This window comes from Salmo trutta, chromosome 1, assembly GCF_901001165.1.
Source record: "Salmo trutta chromosome 1, fSalTru1.1, whole genome shotgun sequence".
NCBI classification, from domain to species: Eukaryota; Metazoa; Chordata; class Actinopteri; order Salmoniformes; family Salmonidae; genus Salmo; species Salmo trutta.
Window position 1 is genome coordinate 10169745 of NC_042957.1, and position 22749 is coordinate 10192493.

Below are 22749 nucleotides of genomic sequence, written 5' to 3' on the forward strand. Positions count from 1 at the left end.
GTTGGAGGGAAGACACACACACAAACACAAACACACACACACACACACACACACACACACACACACACACACACACACACACACACACACACACACACACACACACACACACACACACACACACACACACACAGAGAGAGAGATCAGAGATACTAAAACAGAGAAACAGAACAGAGTAGCTAGCTGTCTGTGTTGTACTGTCAGCATCCTGTCAACTCAACCAACTAGGACTAGAGTCTGTGTTGTACTGTCAGCATCCTGTCAACTCAACCAACTAGGACTAGAGTCTGTGTTGTACTGTCAGCATCCTGTCAACTCAACCAACTAGGACTAGAGTCTGTGTTGTACTGTCAGCATCCTGTCAACTCAACCAACTAGGACTAGAATCTGTGTTGTACTGTCAGCATCCTGTCAACTCAACCAACTAGGACTAGAGTCTGTGTGGTACTGTCAGCATCCTGTCAACTCAACCAACTAGGACTAGAGTCTGTGTTGTACTGTCAGCATCCTGTCAACTCAACCAACTAGGACTAGAGTCTGTGTTGTACTGTCAGCATCCTGTCAACTCAACAAACTAGGACTAGTCTGTGTTGTACTGTCAGCATCCTGTCAACTCAACCAACTAGGACTAGAGTCTGTGTTGTACTGTCAGCATCCTGTCAACTCAACCAACTAGGACTAGTCTGTGTTGTACTGTCAGCATCCTGTCAACTCAACCAACTAGGACTAGAGTCTGTGTTGTACTGTCAGCATCCTGTCAACTCAACCAACTAGGACTAGAGTCTGTGTTGTACTGTCCAGTACGCATGCACACAAACACACAAACAGCACATAAGCACACACAATACACGCACACCTCTAAAAAAAACTAAAAAACAAATTAACTCAGTACTTCGTGACTGCCTCTGCAGTCTCTCAATGGGCGACCAAAGCCAGTAGAACATTTGACTACTTTTCCATATTTCTGTGCTTCTGTACTACTGTGCTGTGGGGACGATGTTCAACTTGAAACCTTTGCTATGTAAACCCTGTCTACAGTACCCATACTACTGCCACCCTACAGCCCTGCCCTGGCTGTCTTCATAGGGTGGTTATAGGGGCTTTCCCTATCACACTTTTTACATTCTATTATTGTATGCCACTTCGCACTTAAAGTATAAGCATACGGCTTACAGCATACACATATGATTTACAGCATACACATACGGCTTACAGCATAAACATACAGTTTACAGTATAAACATATGACTTAAGGTACAGTATAAACACCCGACCTACAGTATTGTATATGCATACAACGTAGAGTATAGACAGAAGCTTCTCTTCACCTCGCTTAAGAGAGACAGGAACGACGGAGCTTATTGACACAGACGCCATGACAGTTCATCTTTAACCAGGCCAGGGTTGTATTCATTAGGCACCAAACATAAGAAAACAGGCTGAAACAGGGAGGGACTACCAGACTTATCCAAAAAGAAACTCTCAGTCATTTTAGTTTTCCATTTGTAAATAATTTAAACCGTTTTCTGTTGTGTGCCCTAGCCTAGCGAATGTGACAGGGTGATGATGACTCTTGGCTGCACTGGGCAGGCAGGGCAGGGAACACCTGGTTTCTGTATCACACAGACAGTGAGGCAGATACCTGAGAGAGTGCCTTTGTTCCAAAGTAGCATTAAGGTGAAAGGTAATCCTGGATGAGAAAGACAGAAAGGTGTGAGTGCCAATGCGGTGGGTGAGTGGACTCTGGGGCAGTGCCAGTGACGTAGACACAGGAGACTCATTTGGTTGGTAGGGTGCAGTCTGTGCTCTACCATGCTGAAAATAAATCACCCTCGAGGGTGCAGTCTGTGCTCTACCATGCTGAAAATAAATCACCCTCGAGGGTGCAGTCTGTGCTCTACCATGCTGAAAATAAATCACCCTCGAGGGTGCAGTCTGTGCTCTACCATGCTGAAAATAAATCACCCTCGAGGGTGCAGTCTGTGCTCTACCATGCTGAAAATAAATCACCCTTGAGGGTGCAGTCTGTGCTCTACCATGCTGAAAATAAATCACCCTTGAGGGTGCAGTCTGTGCTCTACCATGCTGAAAATAAATCACCCTCGAGGGTGCAGTCTGTGCTCTACCATGCTGAAAATAAATCACCCTTGAGGGTGCAGTCTGTGCTCTACCATGCTGAAAATAAATCACCCTTGAGGGTGCAGTCATTGTGGTGAATCCTTCCCCTGTTGACGAAGCCCAGCACGCTATACGTGTTAACTATTACATTTTACATTGTCTTATACAATCACATCCGCATTCAAACACACACACACACACAGACAGAAACAGAAGAACACTCGCGCACACACGTACAAACGCACACACACACACTGCAGTGGAGCAGGTTGAGAGCTTCGAGTTCCTTGGTGTCCACATCACCAACAAACTAGAACGGTCCAAACACACCAAGACAGTTGTGAAGAGGACACGACAAAACCTATTCTCCCTCAGGAGACTGAAAGATTTGGCATAGGTCCTCAGATCCTCAAAATATTTTACAGATGCACCATTGAGAGCATCCTGACTGGTTGCATCACTGCCTGGTATGGCAACTGCTCGGTCTCCGACCGCAAGGCACTACAGAGGGTAGTGCGAAAGGCCCAGTACATCACCGGGGCCAAGCTTCCTGCCATCCAGGACCTCGATACCAGGCGGTGTCAGAGGAATGCCCTAAAAATCGTCAAAGAATCCAGCCACCCTAGGTATAGACTGTTCTCTCTGCTACCGCACGGCAAGCGGTACCGGAGCGCCAAGTCTAGGTTCAAGAGGCTTCTAAACAGCTTCTACCCCCAAGCCATAGGACTCCTGAACAGCTAATCAAATGCCTACCCGGACTATTTGCATCTCAATTACCTCGACACCGGTGCCCCCGCACATTGACACATTGACACTGTACCCCTTGTATATAGCCCTGCTATTGTTATTTACTGCTGCTCTTTAATTATATGTCTTTCTTATCTTCTTATCTTTTTTGTAACTTTTTTTGTAGGTATTTTCTTAAAATTGCATCGTTGGTTAAGGGCTTGTAAGTAAGCATTTCACTGTAAAGTCTACACCTGTTGTATTCGGCGCGTGTGACAAATAAGATTTGATTTGGTTTTATTTGACATACAGGGACAGGATACTATCAGTAATTTAGCGGAGTGTCACACTTTCACGGTCTAATTAGCTCCTGTGTTGCTGTAAACCTGAGCCTGGTGGCCCCTGCCTCACTCTCATCCATAATATCTCTGCAGTCACAGGACCTGCCTTTGACACGGTAATGGGGATTTCTCTCTCTCTTTCTGGTTCTTGTTCTTTCTAATTCCCCCTCCCTCCCTCTCTCTCTGGCAGCAGCAGACATGACCGGCGAGCTGTGATGTGATGAAAGCGTGCCTCCACAGCAGGCGCCTGTCTGTATCCCTCCCTCCCTCTGTCCCAACCATCATCAGTTTCAGGGACCACTTCCCTCATCTTCTATGGGGGGTGAGAACGCCCCCATCCACATCGACAGGGCTGTAGTGGAGAGCTTCAAGTTCCTTGGTGTCCACATCACTAAGGAATTGACATGGTCCACACGCACCAACACAGTCGTGAAGAAGGCACGACAACACCTCTTCCTCCTCAGGAGGCTGAAAAGATTCAGCACAGGTCCTCACATCCTCAAAAAGTTCTACAGCTGTACCATTGAGAGCATCTTGACTGTCTGCATTACCTCTTGGAATGGCAACTGCTTGGCATCTGACCGCAAGGCACTACAGAGGGTAGTGCGTACGGCCCAGTACATCACTGGGGCCGAGCTCCCTGCCATCCAGGACCCCTAAACCAGGCCATGTCAGAGTAAGGCCTTAAAAATGGTCAAAGACTACAGCCACCCCAGTCAGACTGTTCTCTCTGCTACTGCACGGCAAGCGGTACCGATGCACCAATTCTGGAACCAACAGGAACCTGAACAGCTTCTACCCCCAAGCTTGCTAAATAGTTAGTCCAGGTAGCTATTGGTTAACTATTTAACTATCTGCATTGACCCTTTGAACTCTTTTGACTCATTACATACGGTGCTGCAACTGTTTATCTATCCTGTTGCCTTGTCACTTTACCCCACTTAGAGTACATGTCAGTGGAGGCTGCTGAGGGAAGGACGGCTCATAATAATGGCTGGAATGGAGTGCATAGAATGTTATCAAACACATGGAAACCACGTGTTTGAAACCATTCCATTTATTCCGTTCCATCCATTACCATGAGCTGTCCTCCCCTCAGCAGCCTCCACTGCTATATGTATACTGAACAAAAATATTACGTTTTGGTCCCATGTTTCATGAGCTGAAAGATCCTAGAAATGTTCCATATGCACAAAAAGCTTCTTCCTCTCAAATGTTTTGCACAAATTTGTTTATATCCCTGTTCGTGAGCATTTCTCCTTTGCCAAGATAATCTATGCACGTGACTGGTGTGGCATATCAAGAAGCAGATTAAACAGCATGATCATTACACAGGTGCACCTTGTGCTGGGGACAATAAAAGGCCACTCTAAAATGTGCAGCAATGCCACAGATGTCTCAAGTTTTGAGACAATTGGCATGCTGACTTCAGGAATGTCCACTAGTACGGTTGCCAGATCACTTAATGTTAATTTCTCTATCATAAGCTACCACCAACGTCAGTTTAGTGAATTTGGCATTACATCCAACGGGCTTCAAAACCACAGACCACATGTAACCCCGCCAGCCCAGGACCTCCACATCCGGCTTCTTCACCTGCAGGATCGTCTGAGACCATGCACCCGGACAGCTGATGAAACTGAGGAGTATTTCTGTCTTTAATAAAGCTCTTTTGTGGGGAAAAACTCATTCCAAGTGGCTGGACCTATGCACTCCCAGGCTCACCCATGGCTGCACCCCTGCCCAGTCATGTGAAATCCATAGATTAGATTGTTGCGTTTATATTTTTATTCAGTAGACATATCTACCTCAATTACTTCATAACCCTGCACATGGACTCGGTACCGGTACCCTGCATACATAGCCAAGTTATCCTTATTCATTGTGCATTTATTCCTTGTGTTATTATTTTTCTATTATTTCAAATTGTTCTCTCTGCATTGTTGAACAAAAATGTTTTGTCACATATACCAGATAGACACAGTGAAATGTGTTATTTTATAGGGTCAGCCATAGGCAAACAATATTTGATTTGATCTAGTGCAGCGCTGCAACACCACCACAATGGAGCTTTGCCAACACCAACTGGTCAGAATTGAGTACTGCACTCAGAAATTAGATTTTTGTATTACTGCAATATTATTTCTCTAGTCTAAGATGTGGGGGGTTTATTTAAAAATGTTTATTTCACTAGGCTAGTCAGTTAAGAACAAATTCTTATTTACAATGATTGCCTACCAGGGAACAGTGCCATGCTTTGTTCAGGGGCAGAACGACAGATTTTTACCTTATCAGCTCAGGGATTCAATCCAGCAACCTTTCAGTTACTGGCCCAACGTTCTAACGACTAGGCTACCTGTTATAAACTGACATATGGAATTGTTTTAAGACGGTCATTCATAAAATGGCAAAAATGTAAAAAAATCAATCATAAGGAATAATGTTTTGAAGTGTCTGTCTTATATCTAGGATATATAAGACAGTTCAGGATATATACATACAAACACACACTTTTATTTATACATACAATCCATTCGTAAAATTCTCAGACCCTGGACTTTTTCCACATTTTGTTACATTACAGCCATATTCTAAAATGGATGCAATTATTTATTTTTCCTCATCATTCCTCACACAATACCCCATAATGACATCACAATACCCCATAATGACATCACAATACCCCATAATGACATCACAATACCCCATAATGACAAAGCGAAAACAGGTTTAGCCATTTTCACAAATGTATTATAAATAAAACAGAAGTACTCAGCCCCTTTCCTATGAGACTCGAAATTGAGCTCAGGTGCATTCTGTTTCCATTGATCATCCTTGAGATTTCTCCACTACTTGATTGGAGTCCACCTGTGGTGAATTCAATTGAGTGGACATTATTTGTAAAGGCACACACCTGTCTATATAAAAAGGTCCCACAGTTGATAGTGAATGTCAGAGCAAAAACCAAGCCATGAGGTTGAAGGAATTGTCCGTTGAGCTCCTAGACAGGGTTGTGTCGAGGCACAAATCTGGGGAAGGGTACTAAAAAATGTCTGCAGCATTGAAGGTCCCCAAGAACACAGTGGCGTCAATCCTTCTTAAATGGAAGTATAAACCACCAAGACTCTTCCTAGATCTGGCCCCCCTGGCCAAACGGGAAAGAAGGGTCTTGGTCAGGGAGGTGACCAAGAACCCAATGGTCACTCTGACAGAGCTCCAGAGTTCCTCTGTGGAGATGGGAGAACCTTCCAGAAGGACAACGATCTCTGCAGCCCTCCACCAATCAGGCCTTTGGTAGAGTGGCCAGACGGAAGCCACTTCTCAGTAAAAAGCACATGACAACCCACTTGGAGTTTGCCAAAAGGCACCTAAAGGACTCTCAGCCCATTAGAAACAAGATTCTCTGTTCTGATGAAACCACTTTTTTGATTGTACTCTCTATTGTTGCCAGCGGTTTAGACATTAATGGCTGTGTGTTGAGTTATTTTGAGGGGACAGCAAATTTACACTGTTATACAAGCTGTACACTCACTACTTTACATTGTAGCAAAGTGTCATTTCTTCAGTGTGTCACATGAAAAGATATACTCAAATATTTACAAAAATGTGAGGGGTGTACTCACTTTTGTGAGATACTATATGTACATGAATGTATAGTTAAAGTGACTATGCATATATGATAACCAGAGAGTAGCAGCAGCGTAAAAGAGGGGTTGGGGGGGGGTCACACAATGCAAATAGTCCGGGTAGCCATTTGATTACCTGTTCAGGAGTCCTAGACTTGGCACTCCGGTACCGTTTGCCATGCAGTAGTAGAGAGAACAGTCTATGACTGGGGTCTTTGACAATTTTTAGGACCTTCCTCTGACACCGCCTGGTGTAGAGGTCCTGGATGGCAGGCAGCTTAGCCCCAGTGATGTACTGTGCCGTACGCACTACTTTCTGTAGTGCCTTGCGGTCGGAGGCCGAGCAATTGCCGTACCAGGCAGTGATGCAACCAGTCAGGATGCTCTCGATGTTGCAGCTGTAGAACCTTTTGAGGATCTGAAGACTCATGAGGGGGAATAGGCTTTGTCGTGCCCTCTTCACGACTGTCTTGGTGTGTTTGGACCATTCTAGTTTGTTGGTGATGTGGACACCGAGGAACTTGAAGCTCTCAACCTGCTCCACTACAGCCCCGTTGATGAGAATGGGGGATGTGCTCGGTCCTCCTTTTCCTGTAGTCCACAATCATCTCCTTAGTATTGGTTACGTCGAGGGATAGGTTGTTATTCTGTTATTCTGGCACCACCCGGCCAGGTCTCAGACCTCCTCCCTATAGGCTGTCTCGTCGTTGTCGGTTATCAGGCCTACCACTGAGAGCAAAACGGGAGGCCAAATTGTTCGGAAGCTACAGCCATTTTCATGAATAGAACGATTTTCGGGATGTCTCAGTCTGACAAACGCCGCTGTAGCTCAGCCACCTTCCACCGCAGATGTGGAAGACCGCCACAGGTGGATGCGGTAGACCGCCACAGGTGGATGCGGTAGACCGCCACAGGTGGATGCGGAAGACCGCCACAGGTGGATGCGGTAGACCGCCACAGGTGGATGCGGTAGACCGCCACAGGTGGATGCGGAAGACCGCCACAGGTGGATGCGGTAGACCGCCACAGGTGGATGCGGTAGACCGCCACAGGTGGATGCGGTAGACCGCCACAGGTGGATGCGGTAGACCGCCACAGGTGGATGCGGTAGACCGCCACAAGTGGATGCGGTAGACCGCCACAGGTGGATGCGGAAGACCGCCACAAGTGGATGCGGTAGACCGCCACAAGTGGATGTGGAAGACCGCCACAGGTGGATGCGGTAGACCGCCACAGGTGGATGCGGTAGACCGCCACAGGTGGATGCGGTAGACCGCCACAGGTGGATGCGGTAGACCGCCACAGGTGGATGCGGTAGACTGAGACAGACAGTTCTAGCTTAAACCGACAGATTTTGATGGGGATGTTTTTATTACGTTTCTTATATTGACGCACTGGTGCATCAATAGACTGAATGGGGATTTATATACAGCAAGTGCTTTTTGGAGTGCTTTGATTTAAGTTGCCCTTATCCACTGATACAGGGTCAGATATCTTTCATACTTCCAATGGTTGAGGTAGGATTGGGGCTAGGATAAACTGATCCTAGACCTGTGGTGAAGGTAAACTTCTACCCAGAAGGCTACTTAATGAGTTAGTTTTTGCTCAGTGTAGGAGTTAGGTAGAGAATGGACAGAGGGGGATAAGTGAGATATTTGAGTGGATCCTGCATCGATCCCAATACAGTGTGTTAATCTAGTGAGTTCCCCCTGGCTAAACACAATACAGTGTGTTAATGTAGTGAGTTCCCCTCTGGCAGAAAACCCTGGCTAAACACAATACAGTGTGTTAATCTAGTGAGTTCCCTCTGGTAGAAAACCCTGGCTAAACACAATACAGTGTGTTAATCTAGTGAGTTCCCTCTGGTAGAAAACCCTGGCTAAACACAATACAGTGTGTTAATCTAGTGAGTTCCCCCTGGCTAAACACAATACAGTGTGTTAATCTAGTGAGTTCCCCTCTGGCAGAAAACCCTGGCTAAACACAATAAAGTGTGTTAATCTAGTGAGTTCCCCCTGGCTAAACACAATACAGTGTGTTAATCTAGTGAGTTCCCCCTGGCAGAAAACCCTGGCTAAACACAATACAGTGTGTTAATCTAGTGAGTTCCCCTCTGGCAGAAAACCCTGGCTAAACACAATACAGTGTGTTAATCTAGTGAGTTCCCCTCTGGCAGAAAACCCTGGCTAAACCCTGGCTAAACACAATACAGTGTGTTAATCTAGTGAGTCCCCCTGGCTAAACACAATACAGTGTGTTAATCTAGTGAGTTCCCCTCTGGCAGAAAACCCTGGCTAAACACAATACAGTGTGTTAATCTAGTGAGTTCCCCTCTGGCAGAAAACCCTGGCTAAACACAATACAGTGTGTTAATCTAGTGAGTTCCCCCTGGCTAAACACAATACAGTGTGTTAATCTAGTGAGTTCCCCTCTGGCAGAAAACCCTGGCTAAACACAATACAGTGTGTTAATCTAGTGAGTTCCCCTCTGGCAGAAAACCCTGGCTAAACACAATACAGTGTGTTAATCTAGTGAGTTCCCTCTGGTAGAAAACCCTGGCTAAACACAATACAGTGTGTTAATCTAGTGAGTTCCCCTCTGGCAGAAAACCCTGGCTAAACACAATACAGTGTGTTAATCTAGTGAGTTCCCCCTGGCAGAAAACCCTGGCTAAACACAATACAGTGTGGGGGACTAAACCTTGGGATTGACTTTGGGTTCAGCATTGCCAGGCAGTTTTGCCTCTATAACGGAGCTATATAGATTATATCTAGTGATTTGGGGTTGGGCTGTGTATACAGTTTAAATCCAATATGGAACCTGTTTAGCAATGAGAGGTAATACGCTGTTTCATTTCACATCATTTGTTCTAGGACTCGAAAGAGAGCAGGAAGGAATGGCTTGTGCTGAGCAAGTTGATTTAGCTATCACTAGACATGCTGTCAGCTTTACTGACGGACAACGTAAAAAGGAATTATGATATGGCCTTCTAATCCACCCAGACTGTTTTGCTTTAATCAATGGCTGTAAATCCAGTTCTTTCTATAGGATTGCTTCAAGGTTCTACAATCTTTACAAACTAAGGCAAATTACATGTTTACTACAAAATTAAATATTTTTATTTTGCTGTACAGGAATTGTGACTGACATTTCATTCAGATTTTCCTCCCGCATGACATGAAAATGTAGTGTAGACTGAGCGTTAAATTAAAAAAATACACAGAAAAATCCAAACTTTACAAATAAAAACTCAAAACAGGACTACTGTTGAATTGATGGCAGTGAAACATTTGGTCTGATCGTACTCAGACGGACATAAGTAGAATTATTCATAAGCTGCGAAGAAAAAACAGCAGATGCTCCCAATATATACAGCATGTAACATCTACACAATTCATAATATGTTGAATCCTTAAGATGCAAAACTGTTGGCAGGTGGTACTTTATACACAGACAAATGTTTTCTCACAATATCCAATAATGTGCAAAAGAGTGGGATTGCATGGACATGATTGCACAACAACCAGACATTTTGACCCATCGCTACTGACCTTGGCCATGCTAAAATATAGTTAACATCCACCGTTCCTTCCTTGAATCGATAACACATCTGACAGCATTGGTTAGGTGAACATGGTATCATGTCTCCTTGAGGAGGGAAGGAAGAAAGGGAAGACAGAAAAAGCGAGAGCGGTGTATCCTTGTCAAAATAGTAGATGAAAGATGAGACTATATATGGAATACTACAAGAGGTGGGGGTCTCAGAGTGAAGGATCATTAGGGCCAGGGTTTAGCCATCCATCCAGTCATAACCAATGGACCCGCTTGACTTGATCCTCGTCCTGTTCTCACCGGCCAGAAGAGCGGAGTTAGTTCAAGACTGTAGGCATCATCTTGTTAAAAAAAGGCACACTACGGGTCCTCCCGAGTGGCGCAGCGGTCTAGGGTACTGCATCGCGGTTCATTCCCGGGCTGTGCCACAACCGGCCGTGGCCGGGAGTCCCATAGGACGGCGCACAATTGGCCCAGTGTTGTCTGGCTTAGGAGGGTTTGGCCGGGGGCGTGCTTTACTTGGCTCATTGAGCTCTAGCGACTCCTTGTGGCTGGCCAGGTGACTGCAGGCTGACTCTGGTCGCCAGTTGAACAGTGTTTCCTCCGACACATTGGTGCGGCTGGCTTTCGGGTTAAGCTGGCGGGTGTTAAGGAGCGTGGCTTGGCGGGTCATGTTTCGGACTCCACCTTCGCCTCTCCTGAGCCCGTAAGGGAGTTGCAGCGATGAGACAAGATCATAATTAGGGAGAAAAAGGGGGGGGGGGGGGGGTAAAACACACTAAAGAAGACCCACTACAACACCACTCCTCCTCACAACCAGAATTTTCTCCTCTCGTTTCCAGTTCAGAGAAGGAATGACACTTGTTGGCCTCGCAGATTATATTAACATACAAAGAGCATTAGTCAGTCACCGACCCTACACACCCTGACCTGTAGCTCTCCAGGACCAGGCTTGGTCAAGTCATCATCTGTTATCCAGGGTGAAAGAGTACGGCAGGCTGTGAGGGACATTAGGAGTATTTGATGGTGTATTTGCCTTTCTGCAGCTGAGAGATGTAGAGTTTGGACTTGCTGCTGTCAAGCCGTTTGAACCACACCACAGTTTATGGTGGTTATGGCACTGTGCGGAGAGACGGAAGAGGATTGGATAATAAAATATATGAATTTACATTACATACACCTATATGCCTTCTTACACCAATTCACTTACAACAACACTTGAATATAGTGTATGAATGTCAGTTTATCCACACAAGATCATGCTCCCACACTCAAATGTGTCACATGCAAATATACATACAGAAATACACACAAACACACTTACCTCAAAGACATCCGCATACACCATTTGAAATCATACATTTCCTACACAGACACCAAGACACACACCTGGTAGGGTGTTGGTCCTTCTTGTTGATACACAAGGCCTGTCCTCTGCACTACCACTGGCTGTCATAGAACAGTCTGCCCTCCTCAGACCTCGCCAGATGGTGGTGTCTGTCAGCCTTGGTAGGGACTACACACACACACACGTCATAATGAAGGTACAACAGTTGTAATCACTATGTATTAACATATACCCACACTATCTAAATAGATACATTCAGAAAGTCTTAAGGGGTGAAACTAAGCTGGTACGATCCGGGACGGGGGGCTGTGCCATACCGGTTGAACAAGAGCCTATCACAATAATTAACACAAATATGCCAAGGAAACTGTAGGCTGCTACACTATTATTTAGCATTACAGCATGTCACCTACATGAAACACTGGCAAATGGACTTAAAACCTGGAGAATACTCTCCAAACTGATTTTGATAAGTGAATTTTTGCGAAGGCAGAGATGAGTGGCCGAGACGTGCGCAGATCCATCAATTCAGGTTACCAAAAATATACACACACACGAAGTCAGAAGTTTACATACACCTAGGTGGTGCACTTCACAAAATAGATGGCATCATGAGCCTTCCCTGTAGCCTTCCCTGTAGCTCAGTTGGTAGAGCATGGTGTTTGCAACGCCAGGGTTGTGGGTTCGATTCCCACGGGGGGCCAACACAGGAAAAAAGATGTATGAAATGAAATGTATGCATTCACTACTGTAAGTCGCTCTGGATAAGAGCGTCTGCTAAATGACAAAAAAAAAAAAAAAATTAAATGAGGAAGGGAAATTATGTAGATATATTGAAGCAACATCTCACGACATCAGTCAGGAAGTTAAAGCTTGGTCGCAAATGGGTCTTCCAAATGGACAATGACCCCAAGCATACCTCCAAAGTTGTGGCAAAATGGCTTAAGGACAAAGTCAAGGTAATGGAGTGGCCATCACAAAGCCCTGACCTCATCCTATAGACAATTTGTGGGCAGAACTGAAAAAGCATGTGCGAGCAAGGAGGCCTACAAACCTGACTCAGTTACACCAGCTCTGTCAGGAGGAATGGGCCAAAACATTTGACCCAAGTTAAACAATTTAAAAAGGCAATGCTACCAAATACTAATTGAGTGCATGTAAACTTCTGACCCACTGGGAATGTGATGAAAGAAATAAAAGCTGAAATAAATAGTTCTCTCAACTATTATTCTGACATTTCACATTCTTAAAATAAAGTGGTGATCCTAACTGACCTAAGACAGGGAATTTTTGATAGGATTAAATGTCAGGAATTGTGAAAAACTGAGTTTAAATATATTTGGCTAAGGAGTATGTAAACTTCCGACTGTGTGTGTGTGTGTGTGTATGTATATACAGTGCCTTGCGAAAGTATTCGGCCCCCTTGAACTTTGACCTTTTGCCACATTTCAGGCTTCAAACATAAAAGATATAAAACTATTTTTTTTTGAAGAATCAACAACAAGTGGGACACAATTATGAAGTGGAACGAAATTTATTGGATATTTCAAACTTTAACAAATAAAAAACTGAAAAAATGGGCGTGCAAAATTATTCAGCCCCCTTAAGTTAATACTTTGTAGCGCCACCTTTTGCTGCGATTACAGCTGTAAGTCGCTTGGGGTATGTCTATCAGTTTTGCACATCGAGAGACTGAAATTTTTGCCCATTCCTCCTTGCAAAACAGCTCGAGCTCAGTGAGGTTGGATGGAGAGCATTTGTGAACAGCAGTTTTCAGTTCTTTCCACAGATTCTCAATTGGATTCAGGTCTGGACTTTGACTTGGCCATTCTAACACCTGGATATGTTTATTTGTGAACCATTCCATTGTAGATTTTGCTTTATGTTTTGGATCATTGTCTTGTTGGAAGACAAATCTCCGTCCCAGTCTCAGGTCTTTTGCAGACTCCATCAGGTGTTCTTCCAGAATGGTCCTGTATTTGGCTCCATCCATCTTCCCATCAATTTTAACCATCTTCCCTGCCCCTGCTGAAGAAAAGCAGGCCCAAACCATGATGCTGCCACCACCATGTTTGACAGTGGGGATGGTGTGTTCAGGGTGATGAGCTGTGTTGCTTTTACACCAAACATAACGTTTTGCATTGTTGCCAAAAAGTTCAATTTTGCTTTCATCTGACTAGAGCACCTTCTACAACATGTTTGGTGTGTCTCCCAGGTGGCTAGTGGCAAACTTTAAACGACACTTTTTATGGATATCTTTAAGAAATGGCTTTCTTCTTGCCACTCTTCCATAAAGGCCAGATTTGTGCAGTATACGACTGATTGTTGTCCTATGGACAGAGTCTCCCACCTCAGCTGTAGATCTCTGCAGTTCATCCAGAGTGATCATGGGCCTCTTGGCTGCATCTCTGATCAGTCTTCTCCTTGTATGAGCTGAAAGTTTAGAGGGACGGCCGGGTCTTCGTAGATTTGCAGTGGTCTGATACTCCTTCCATTTCAATATTATCGCTTGCACAGTGCTCCTTGGGATGTTTAAAGCTTGGGAAATCTTTTTGTATCCAAATCCGGCTTTAAACTTCTCCACAACAGTATCTCGGACCTGCCTGGTGTGTTCCTTGTTCTTCATGATGCTCTCTGCGCTTTAAACGGACCTCTGAGACTATCACAGAGCAGGTGCATTTATACGGAGGCTTGATTACACACAGGTGGATTCTATTTATCATCATTAGTCATTTAGGTCAACATTGGATCATTCAGAGATCCTCACTGAACTTCTGGAGAGAGTTTGCTGCACTGAAAGTAAAGGGGCTGAATAATTTTGCACGCCCAATTTCAGTTTTTTATTTGTTAAAAAAGTTTGAAATATCCAATATATTTCATTCCACTTCATGATTGTGTCCCACTTGTTGATTCTTCACAAAAAATTACAGTTTTATATCTTTATGTTTGAAGCCTGAAATGTGGCAAAAGGTCGAAAAGTTCAAGGGGGCCGAATACTTTCGCAAGGCACTGTATGTATGTATGTATGTATGTATGTATATTTTTTTTTAAACAAATGACTTTTTCCATTCATCAACTGGCAGGTGCACAGTATGGAAGCAGGAATTATTTTAGAGTGGACCAATATACGCAGGTGATTGACAATCAGATGAAAACATCATGACTAGTTATGTTAATGGCACATCAAAATAATACCTTTTAAAAGATAAATGGCAAATCTTTACTATTGGGCCCACAGAGATCCTATTAACTGAATGGGGACGCTGCACGTCATCCTATTAACTGAATGGGGACGCTGCACATCATTCTATTAAATGAATAAGGATCCCCCCCCCCCCAAAAAAAAATGTAAACGTAGAAGGTACAGGTGAATTTGTTTTATCTACTTTCATCCCTGCTCTTAATATAATGTGGGGCCAGATACTGTAACAAACGAAATACATAAATTTGAGATTCTTACCATCAACCTTGACCCTGTGCGACCCCAACGTCGCCTCCGCCTGTGGTGCATACAGAACAAGATTGAAAAGTTAAATTCCAACCCTAACAAAATTACAACAAAGACTTACATTTGATTAACTCAAATACCTTTCGTATTGCTGTCCAGTCTTCAAGTACATCGAGGTCTTGCAACATATAAACAATATATGGACGTGAGAAGGGGTTAAGTAAAAAAGTAAAGTTCTTTATTGATATTAGCACTGACCGTATCTAATACAGCGTCGATAGAGTAAGACGGGTAGAAAGAAAGGATATCAGAGACAACAGGCTTCTTTTTCTTGACAGGGCAGAAGGGATCCTTCTTCTTGTTCTTCCGTGAATGTAAACCATCGATCCACAGCTCTGGAATGCAGAGACGGAGCAAAAAGAGTGCACAGCCACTCAAGACAGTTAGTGCCTTCAGAAAGTGTTCCCACCCCTTGACTTTTTCTACATTATGTTGCAACAGGAATTTTTTTAAAAATGTGGATTTTTGGTCACTGGCCCACCCACACACACACACACACACACACACACACACTACCCCATAATGTCAAAGTGGAATTATGTTTAGACATTTTTACAAATCAATTAAAAATGAAAAGCTGAAATGTCTTAAGGTAATAAGTATTCAACTCCTTGGTTATTGGCAAGACAAAGTAAGTTCAGGAGTACAAATATGCTTAACAAGTCACATAATAAGTTGCATGGACTCACTCTGTGTGCAATAATGTTTAACATGATTTTTGAATGACCTCATCTCTGTACCCCACACACAGATTATTGTAAGGTCCCTCAGTTGAGAAGTGAATTTCAAGCCCTGATTCAACCACAAAGACCAGGGAGGTTTACCAATGACTCAAAGAATGGCCCCTATTGGTAGATGGGTAAAAATAAAAAGCAGACATTGAATATCCTTTTGGGCATGGTGAAGTCATTAATTACACTTTGGGTGTATTGATAAATCCAGTCACTACAAAGATACAGGCATCCTTCCTAACTCAATTACAGGAGAGGAAGGAAAATGCTCAGGGATTTCACCATGAGGCCAATGGTGACTTTAAAACAGTTAGAGTTTTATTTAACTAGGCAAGTCAGTTAAGGACAAATTCTTATTTACAATGACAGGCTACCCCGGCCAAACCCGGACGACGCCGGGCCAATTGTGCACCGCCCTATCGGACTCGCGATCATGGCCAGTTGTGATACAGGTCGAAATCGAACACAGGTCTGTAGTGACACCTCTAGTTACGCCACAAGACTAACCTAATTGACAAAGTGAAAAGGACACCTGTACACAATACAAATATTCTAAAACATGCATGCTGTTTGCAACAAGGCACTAAAGTAAAACTGCAAAAAATGTGGCAAAGCAAATAACTTTTTGTCCTGAATAAATAGTGTTAAGTTTGGGGCAAATCCAATACAACAAATTACTGAGTACCACTCTCCATATTTTCAAGCATACTGGTGGCTGCATCATATTATGGGTATACTTTTAATCATTAAGGACAGGGGCGTTATCAGGATAAAAAAAAGAAACAGAATGGAGCTAGCACAGGCAAAATCCTCGAGGAAAACCTGGTTCAGTCTGCTTTCCACCGAACACTGGGAAATGAATTCACCTTTCAGCAGGACAATAACCTAAAACACAAGGCCAAATATACACTGGAGTTGCCTAGTTAGATTTTGAAGTAGATTTAAGTCAAAACTATGGCAAGACCTGAAAATGGTTGTCTAGCGATGATCAACAACCAATTAAACAGAGCTTGAAGAATTACAAAAATATATTTTTTTAAATTGGCAAATGTTGCACAATCCAAGAGAGAAAAGCTCTGAGAGACTAACACAGAAAGACTCACAGCTATAATCACTACCAAAGGTGTTTCTACAAAGTATTGACTCAGGGGTGTGAATACTATTGTAAATTAGATATTTCTACATTTCATTTTCAATTAATTTGCAAAAAAATATATGTTTTCACTTTGTCATTATGGGATACCGTTTGTAGATGGTGAAAGAAAAAAATATAAATTGAATACATTTTGAATTCAGTCTAACACAAGATGAGAAAAGAAGAAACACACTGCTCTTGATAGGATCACTGCTCTTTAATAAGCTTTACGTATCGACCTCAAGGCCTTTGTCAGAGCTTTTGTGTGCGTTTATAATTTGCACCCTTATGTAGACATAGCTCCACCCTCATCGATTCAATGATAATCGAATGGGGTTGGAGTCGAGGGAAAATAAGCAAGTGTTACCAAATATAACAATGTGCATTTCATAAGTATTCACATCAAAATGTGGAATAAGTCAAGGGGTATGAATACTTTGTGAAGGCACTTTCAATCCGAGCTGGTATACCTAAGATTGTAGGGTATGCAGGCTTTTTTTCTCTCCAGCCCTGCATTTAAACACCTAATTCAACCCATCAACTACCCTCCATTACCTTCATTCAGTTCAATCAGCAGTGTCAGTAATAGCATTTACTTAGATTAACAGGCCTTAAAGTCATTTCCAACTAATATTGACTTTACAGTAATAGCCCTTCCTCAAGGTCCTCTGTATATAGTTAACAGGATCAGAGTACTGCATATAGCCCAGGGCTATAGCCTCCGCAACGCCTCCTGTACCTGAGGTGATGTCGATACTGTGTCGGTCCTCCTCCAGGCGTCTGATCTTCTCCTCTAAGTCACTGTGCACCGTGTCAAACAGCAACAGCTTCTCACTCTGGGAGGAGACACAGAACATGGATGACTACTGTAGTACTACCAAAGCCACGGAGAGACCCCGGTCCAATACATACAAAAATGCACCTTTGCTGATTGCGTAACTGCAAAGCATTCTACGTTATTTTCCAGTAGTTTGCCATGCAACCTTCATTAGTAACTAGACAAGTTAAAGCAAGGATTCAAACCAACTGCTTTCTACAGCCCGAAACCTCAGACAGGGCCAGAGACAAACAATGATTTAATTCCACATTTGAGCACTGTCACATTATTCACTGGCCCAACAATTGTCCCTTGGGGATCAATAAAGTAGTATGGTATTAATTGACCCCGACCTCCCAGTGTTGGCAGGCAGCCTGGATCTCACAGTCGTACTTGTTCTTCACAGACTCAAGACACAGCTCTTGGTAGATCCCTAGAGAAAATACAAGACAAGGAAAACATCTCTTTACTCTTGGCACCCTTCAGAAGGCTTGACGTCACTGAGAACAGAGCCATACATCTAAAGTGTAACAGTACATTGTATATAAGATACGATAGTACTTCATTCATTTCACAGGGGGGACATTTATTGCACCAGCCAACACATACATTACCAATAAATACACCATTAAAACACAACAAGGACAAACAGACATTCAAAGCATCACATCAATGAATATAAAAAAGTGTTTGCGTTAAAAAGGATCAACGGAAACGTTATGTTTTAGACCTGGCTAAAATAAATCTGTCTGCCACAGCACTGTGATGCTCCAGGGACTGTGGGGGGGGTGTCTAGTCTTGGCCACAGCACTGTGATGCTCCAGGCAGGGACTGTGGAGGGGGTGTCTAGTCTTGGCCATAGCACTGCGATGCTCCAGGCAGGGACTGTGGAGGGGGTGTCTAGTCTTGGCCACAGCACTGTGATGCTCCAGGGACTGTGGAGGGGGTGTCTAGTCTTGGCCACAGCACTGTGATGCTCCAGGCAGGGACTGTGGAGGGGGTGTCTAGTCTTGGCCATAGCACTGCGATGCTCCAGGCAGGGACTGTGGAGGGGGTGTCTAGTCTTGGCCACAGCACTGTGATGCTCCAGGTACTGTGGAGGGGGTGTCTAGTCTTGGCCATAGCACTGTGATGCTCCAGGCAGGGACTGTGGAGGGGTGGAGGGGTTGTCTAGTTTTGGCCACAGCACTGTGATGCTCCAGGGACTGTGGAGGGGGTGTCTAGTCTTGGCCACAGCACTGTGATGCTCCAGGGACTGTGGAGGGGGTGTCTAGTCTTGGCCAAAGCACTGTGATGCTCCAGGGACTGTGGAGGGGGTGGCCAGTGCTGGCTTCTATACTCCTAAGCTTTCTGAGGATCCGCTTATCCAGAATGGGCTCTAGACTGTCCTGGTGAGTGCCGATGATAGATCCAGCCTTCTGAGACTATAGACAACTTATATAAGCAGATGTTTGTTAGTTAAATTTGGAGGAAGCCTACCCAGGAACCCGGTCATCTAGGGAACACACTAAAATGTTACAAAATCACTGATCTTTCTGACGTTGACATCAGCCGCCTGCCACAACTAAAGTTAAAATGCAAAGTCGGACGTTAGTTTCCAATCTAGTGTAGGCAATGTGACATGGAAACTCACCGCCCACTTTAGTTCTGATCTGCATATTCTCCTGTAGGTTGGCAAGTGGTTCCAGATACTCTTGGGCACAGGCTGCTATAACCTCCTGTAGCTTTATATCCACCTGACAGAGCCTCTCCTTGTACAGCCTGGTCATAACGGGATAGACAGGGGTGAGCCAATATAGCAGCATCATCAGTAGCTAGTTAACATGGCTTAAACATGCACGTAAACATGGACCAGAAATAAATCAATCTGGTAAGAGTGATTCAATTTGGAATGTAGCCAATTGTCTTTACTGTTCTTTCAAGTCGCCGAATTGCTTCTCCAGGGTGGTCATCTCGTCCATGCATTCCACTCGTCTTCTCTCGCGGTCCTCATCGTTCATCTCTGTTGGCAAAATTAACATGCCAACTGTCAGACAACTCCAACACAGTGAACACAGTAGAAGCAGCTAGCTAGCAACTATAGCAACATGGCCACGCAGTATCACTTTCGTCATAAAGGAGACCATCATCAAAATCGCCATGCATACTGTACTAAAACACACGTAAAACATTTTGAAACTGCATAACAGCAAGCTGCATTTGGCCAAGTTAAATCTAGCTAGTTACATTAATTGTATTCCTTACCCGAGCTGTCTCCATCGTCAGATACAGAAGAGCTGACAGTGTCTTCTTCGTCCGTGCTACTAGCGTCTTGCTCTGGGAAATCAACCTCCATATTCTTCGTGGTTGCTTTCTTTCTTTCTTTTCGCGAGCTTGCACTTATTAAATTACTGATGATAGGTTGGCGACCTAAACTGTGTCAAAATAAGATTTTTTTTTTCAATATAAACAAAGACGGCTAAACAACTAACTAGATTGTTAGTTAGCTAAAACAGAGCGGAAACTGGACAACGATTTTTATAACTGACCCAAGATAGACCACAGCCTGTCGTTTCTAATGGGAAGTATTTAGTCTTCTTCTGTGGACTTTATATGGCGGTTGGCAACCAACTTTAAGGTGCATTACCGCCACCAACCGGTCTGGATTGTGGCCCAGAGACAGTGAAGGTTTTATTCTACCCAATAATCTAGTCTCCCCAACGAAACGAAATACATAATGAAATACTACATCCTCTGAAGATGTCCCAGCAGTTCACTTAATCCTGGCTCTCCAACCCCATTACTCCTCAAATCTAATAACAATCGCTACTTTTCTCTCACATATTTCTGGCACTGAAATAGAACAGCCACTGTCTCCATCTCCTTCTGACAATGATCACACCTCCCAGCCGGATGTTTCCCCACCACTTTCAATGTGCTATTTAGCCTTGTGTGTAACAGTCTCAGCCTTGTGACTACACTTTCCTCCCTTCTCTCTCGGCCTGAGGACCTCCCTGCCCCCACCTTTTCCTTGATCTTATACAGGTGTCAAAACAAATCAAATCAAATTTTAATTGGTCACATACACATGATTAGCAGATGTTACTGCGGGTGTAGCGAAATGCTTGTGCTTCTAGCTCCGACAGTGCAGTAATATCTAACAAGTAATATCTAAAATAATTACACAACATATACCCAATACACACAAATCTAAGTAGGAATGAATTAAGACTATATACATATGGACGAGCAATGTCAGAGCGGAACGGACTAAGATACAGTAGAATAGTGCAGAATACAGTATATACATATATGAGTGATGCAAGATATGTAAACATTATTAAGTGAATGAGATACCATAGAATAGCATAGAAACAGTATATACATATGAGATGAGTAATGCAAGATACGTAAACATTATTAAGTGACTAAGATACCGTAGAATAGTACAGAATACAGTATATACATATCAGATGAGTAATGCCAGATATGTAAACATTATTAAAGTGACTAGTGTTCCATTCCTTAAAGTGGCCAGTGATTTCTAGTCTATGCCTACAGGCAGCAGCCTCTAATGTGCTTGTGATGGCTGTTTAACAATCTAATGGCCTTGAGATAGAAGCTGTTTTTCAGTCTCTCGGTCCCAGCTTTGATGCACCTGTACTGACCTAAGCCTTCTGGATGACCTAAGCCTTCTGGATTTTTCCAACTTAATTGAGGAAAATAAGAACAATCCAAAATTTATTTTTGATACTGTCGCAAAGTTAACTAAAAAGCAGCATTCCCCAGGAGAGGATGGCTCTCACTTTAGCAGTGATGAATTCATGAACTTCTTTGAGGAAAAGATCATGATCATTAGAAAGCAAATTACGGACTCCTCTTTAAATCTGTGTATTCCTCCAAAGCTCCGTTGTCCTGAGTCTGCACAACCCTGCCAGGACCTAGGATCAAGGGAGACACTAAAGTGTTTTAGTGCTATATCTCTTGACACAATGATGAAAATAATCATGGCCTCTAAACCTTCAAGCTGCATACTGGACCCTATTCCAACTAAACTACTGAAAGAGCTGCTTTCTGTGCTTGGCCCTCCTATGTTGAACATAATAAATGGGTCTCTATCCACCGGATGTGTACCAAACTCACTAAAAGTGGCAGTAATAAAGCCTCTCTTGAAAAAGCCAAATCTTGACCCAGAAATTATAAAAAACTATCGGCCTATATCGAATCTTGCATTCCTCTCAAAAAAAATGGAAAAAGCTGTTGCGCAGCAACTCACTGCCTTCCTGAAGACAAACAATGTACACGAAACGCTTCAGTCTGGTTTTAGACCCCATCATAGCACTGAGACTGCACTTGTGAAGGTGGTAAATGACCTTTTAATGACGTCAGACCGAGGTTCTGCGTCTGTCCTCGTGCTCCTAGATCTTAGTGCTGCTTTTGATACCATCGATCACCACATTCTTTTGGAGAGATTGGAAACCCAAATTGGTCTACATGGACAAGTTCTGGCCTGGTTTAGGTCTTATCTGTCGGAAAGATATCAGTTTGTCTCTGTGAATGGTTTGTCCTCTGACAAATCAACTGTAAATTTCGGTGTTCCTCAAGGTTCCGTTTTATGACCACTTGTTTTCACTATATATTTTACCTCTTGGGGATGTCATTCGAAAACATAATGTTAAATTTCACTGCTATGCGGATGACAGACAGCTGTACATTTCAATGAAACATGGTGAAGCCCCAAAATTGCCCTCGCTAGAAGCCTGTGTCTCAGACATAAGGAAGTGGATGGCTGCAAACTTTCTACTCTTCAACTCGGACAAAACAGAGATGCTTGTTCTAGGTCCCAAGAAACAAAGAGATCTTCTGTT

General features: G+C 43.6%; 1 protein-coding gene across 3 annotated transcripts; it reads right to left on the reverse strand.

Moving 5' to 3' along the window:
• Positions 1-11088: 11088 nt before the first annotated feature.
• LOC115158520 (breast cancer metastasis-suppressor 1-like protein-A) lies at positions 11089-20498 on the reverse strand. Of its 3 annotated transcripts, none has more exons than XM_029707625.1 (10): positions 20147-20498; positions 19814-19904; positions 19536-19663; positions 18256-18335; positions 17825-17921; positions 15468-15554; positions 15300-15364; positions 15172-15228; positions 11753-11879; positions 11089-11483 (listed from the first exon to the last, which is right to left on the reverse strand). In XM_029707625.1, exons 1-10 carry the CDS (start codon positions 20235-20237, stop codon positions 11476-11478), a joined length of 831 nt encoding a protein of 276 aa, XP_029563485.1. In that variant the 5' UTR covers positions 20238-20498; the 3' UTR covers positions 11089-11475. The 3 variants fall into 3 exon arrangements, with proteins under 3 accessions (XP_029563485.1, XP_029563570.1, XP_029563652.1); XM_029707710.1 differs by having other exon boundaries at positions 15172-15220; positions 20147-20497; XM_029707792.1 differs by having other exon boundaries at positions 11090-11483; positions 15172-15211; positions 20147-20497.
• Positions 20499-22749: the final 2251 nt, after the last annotated feature.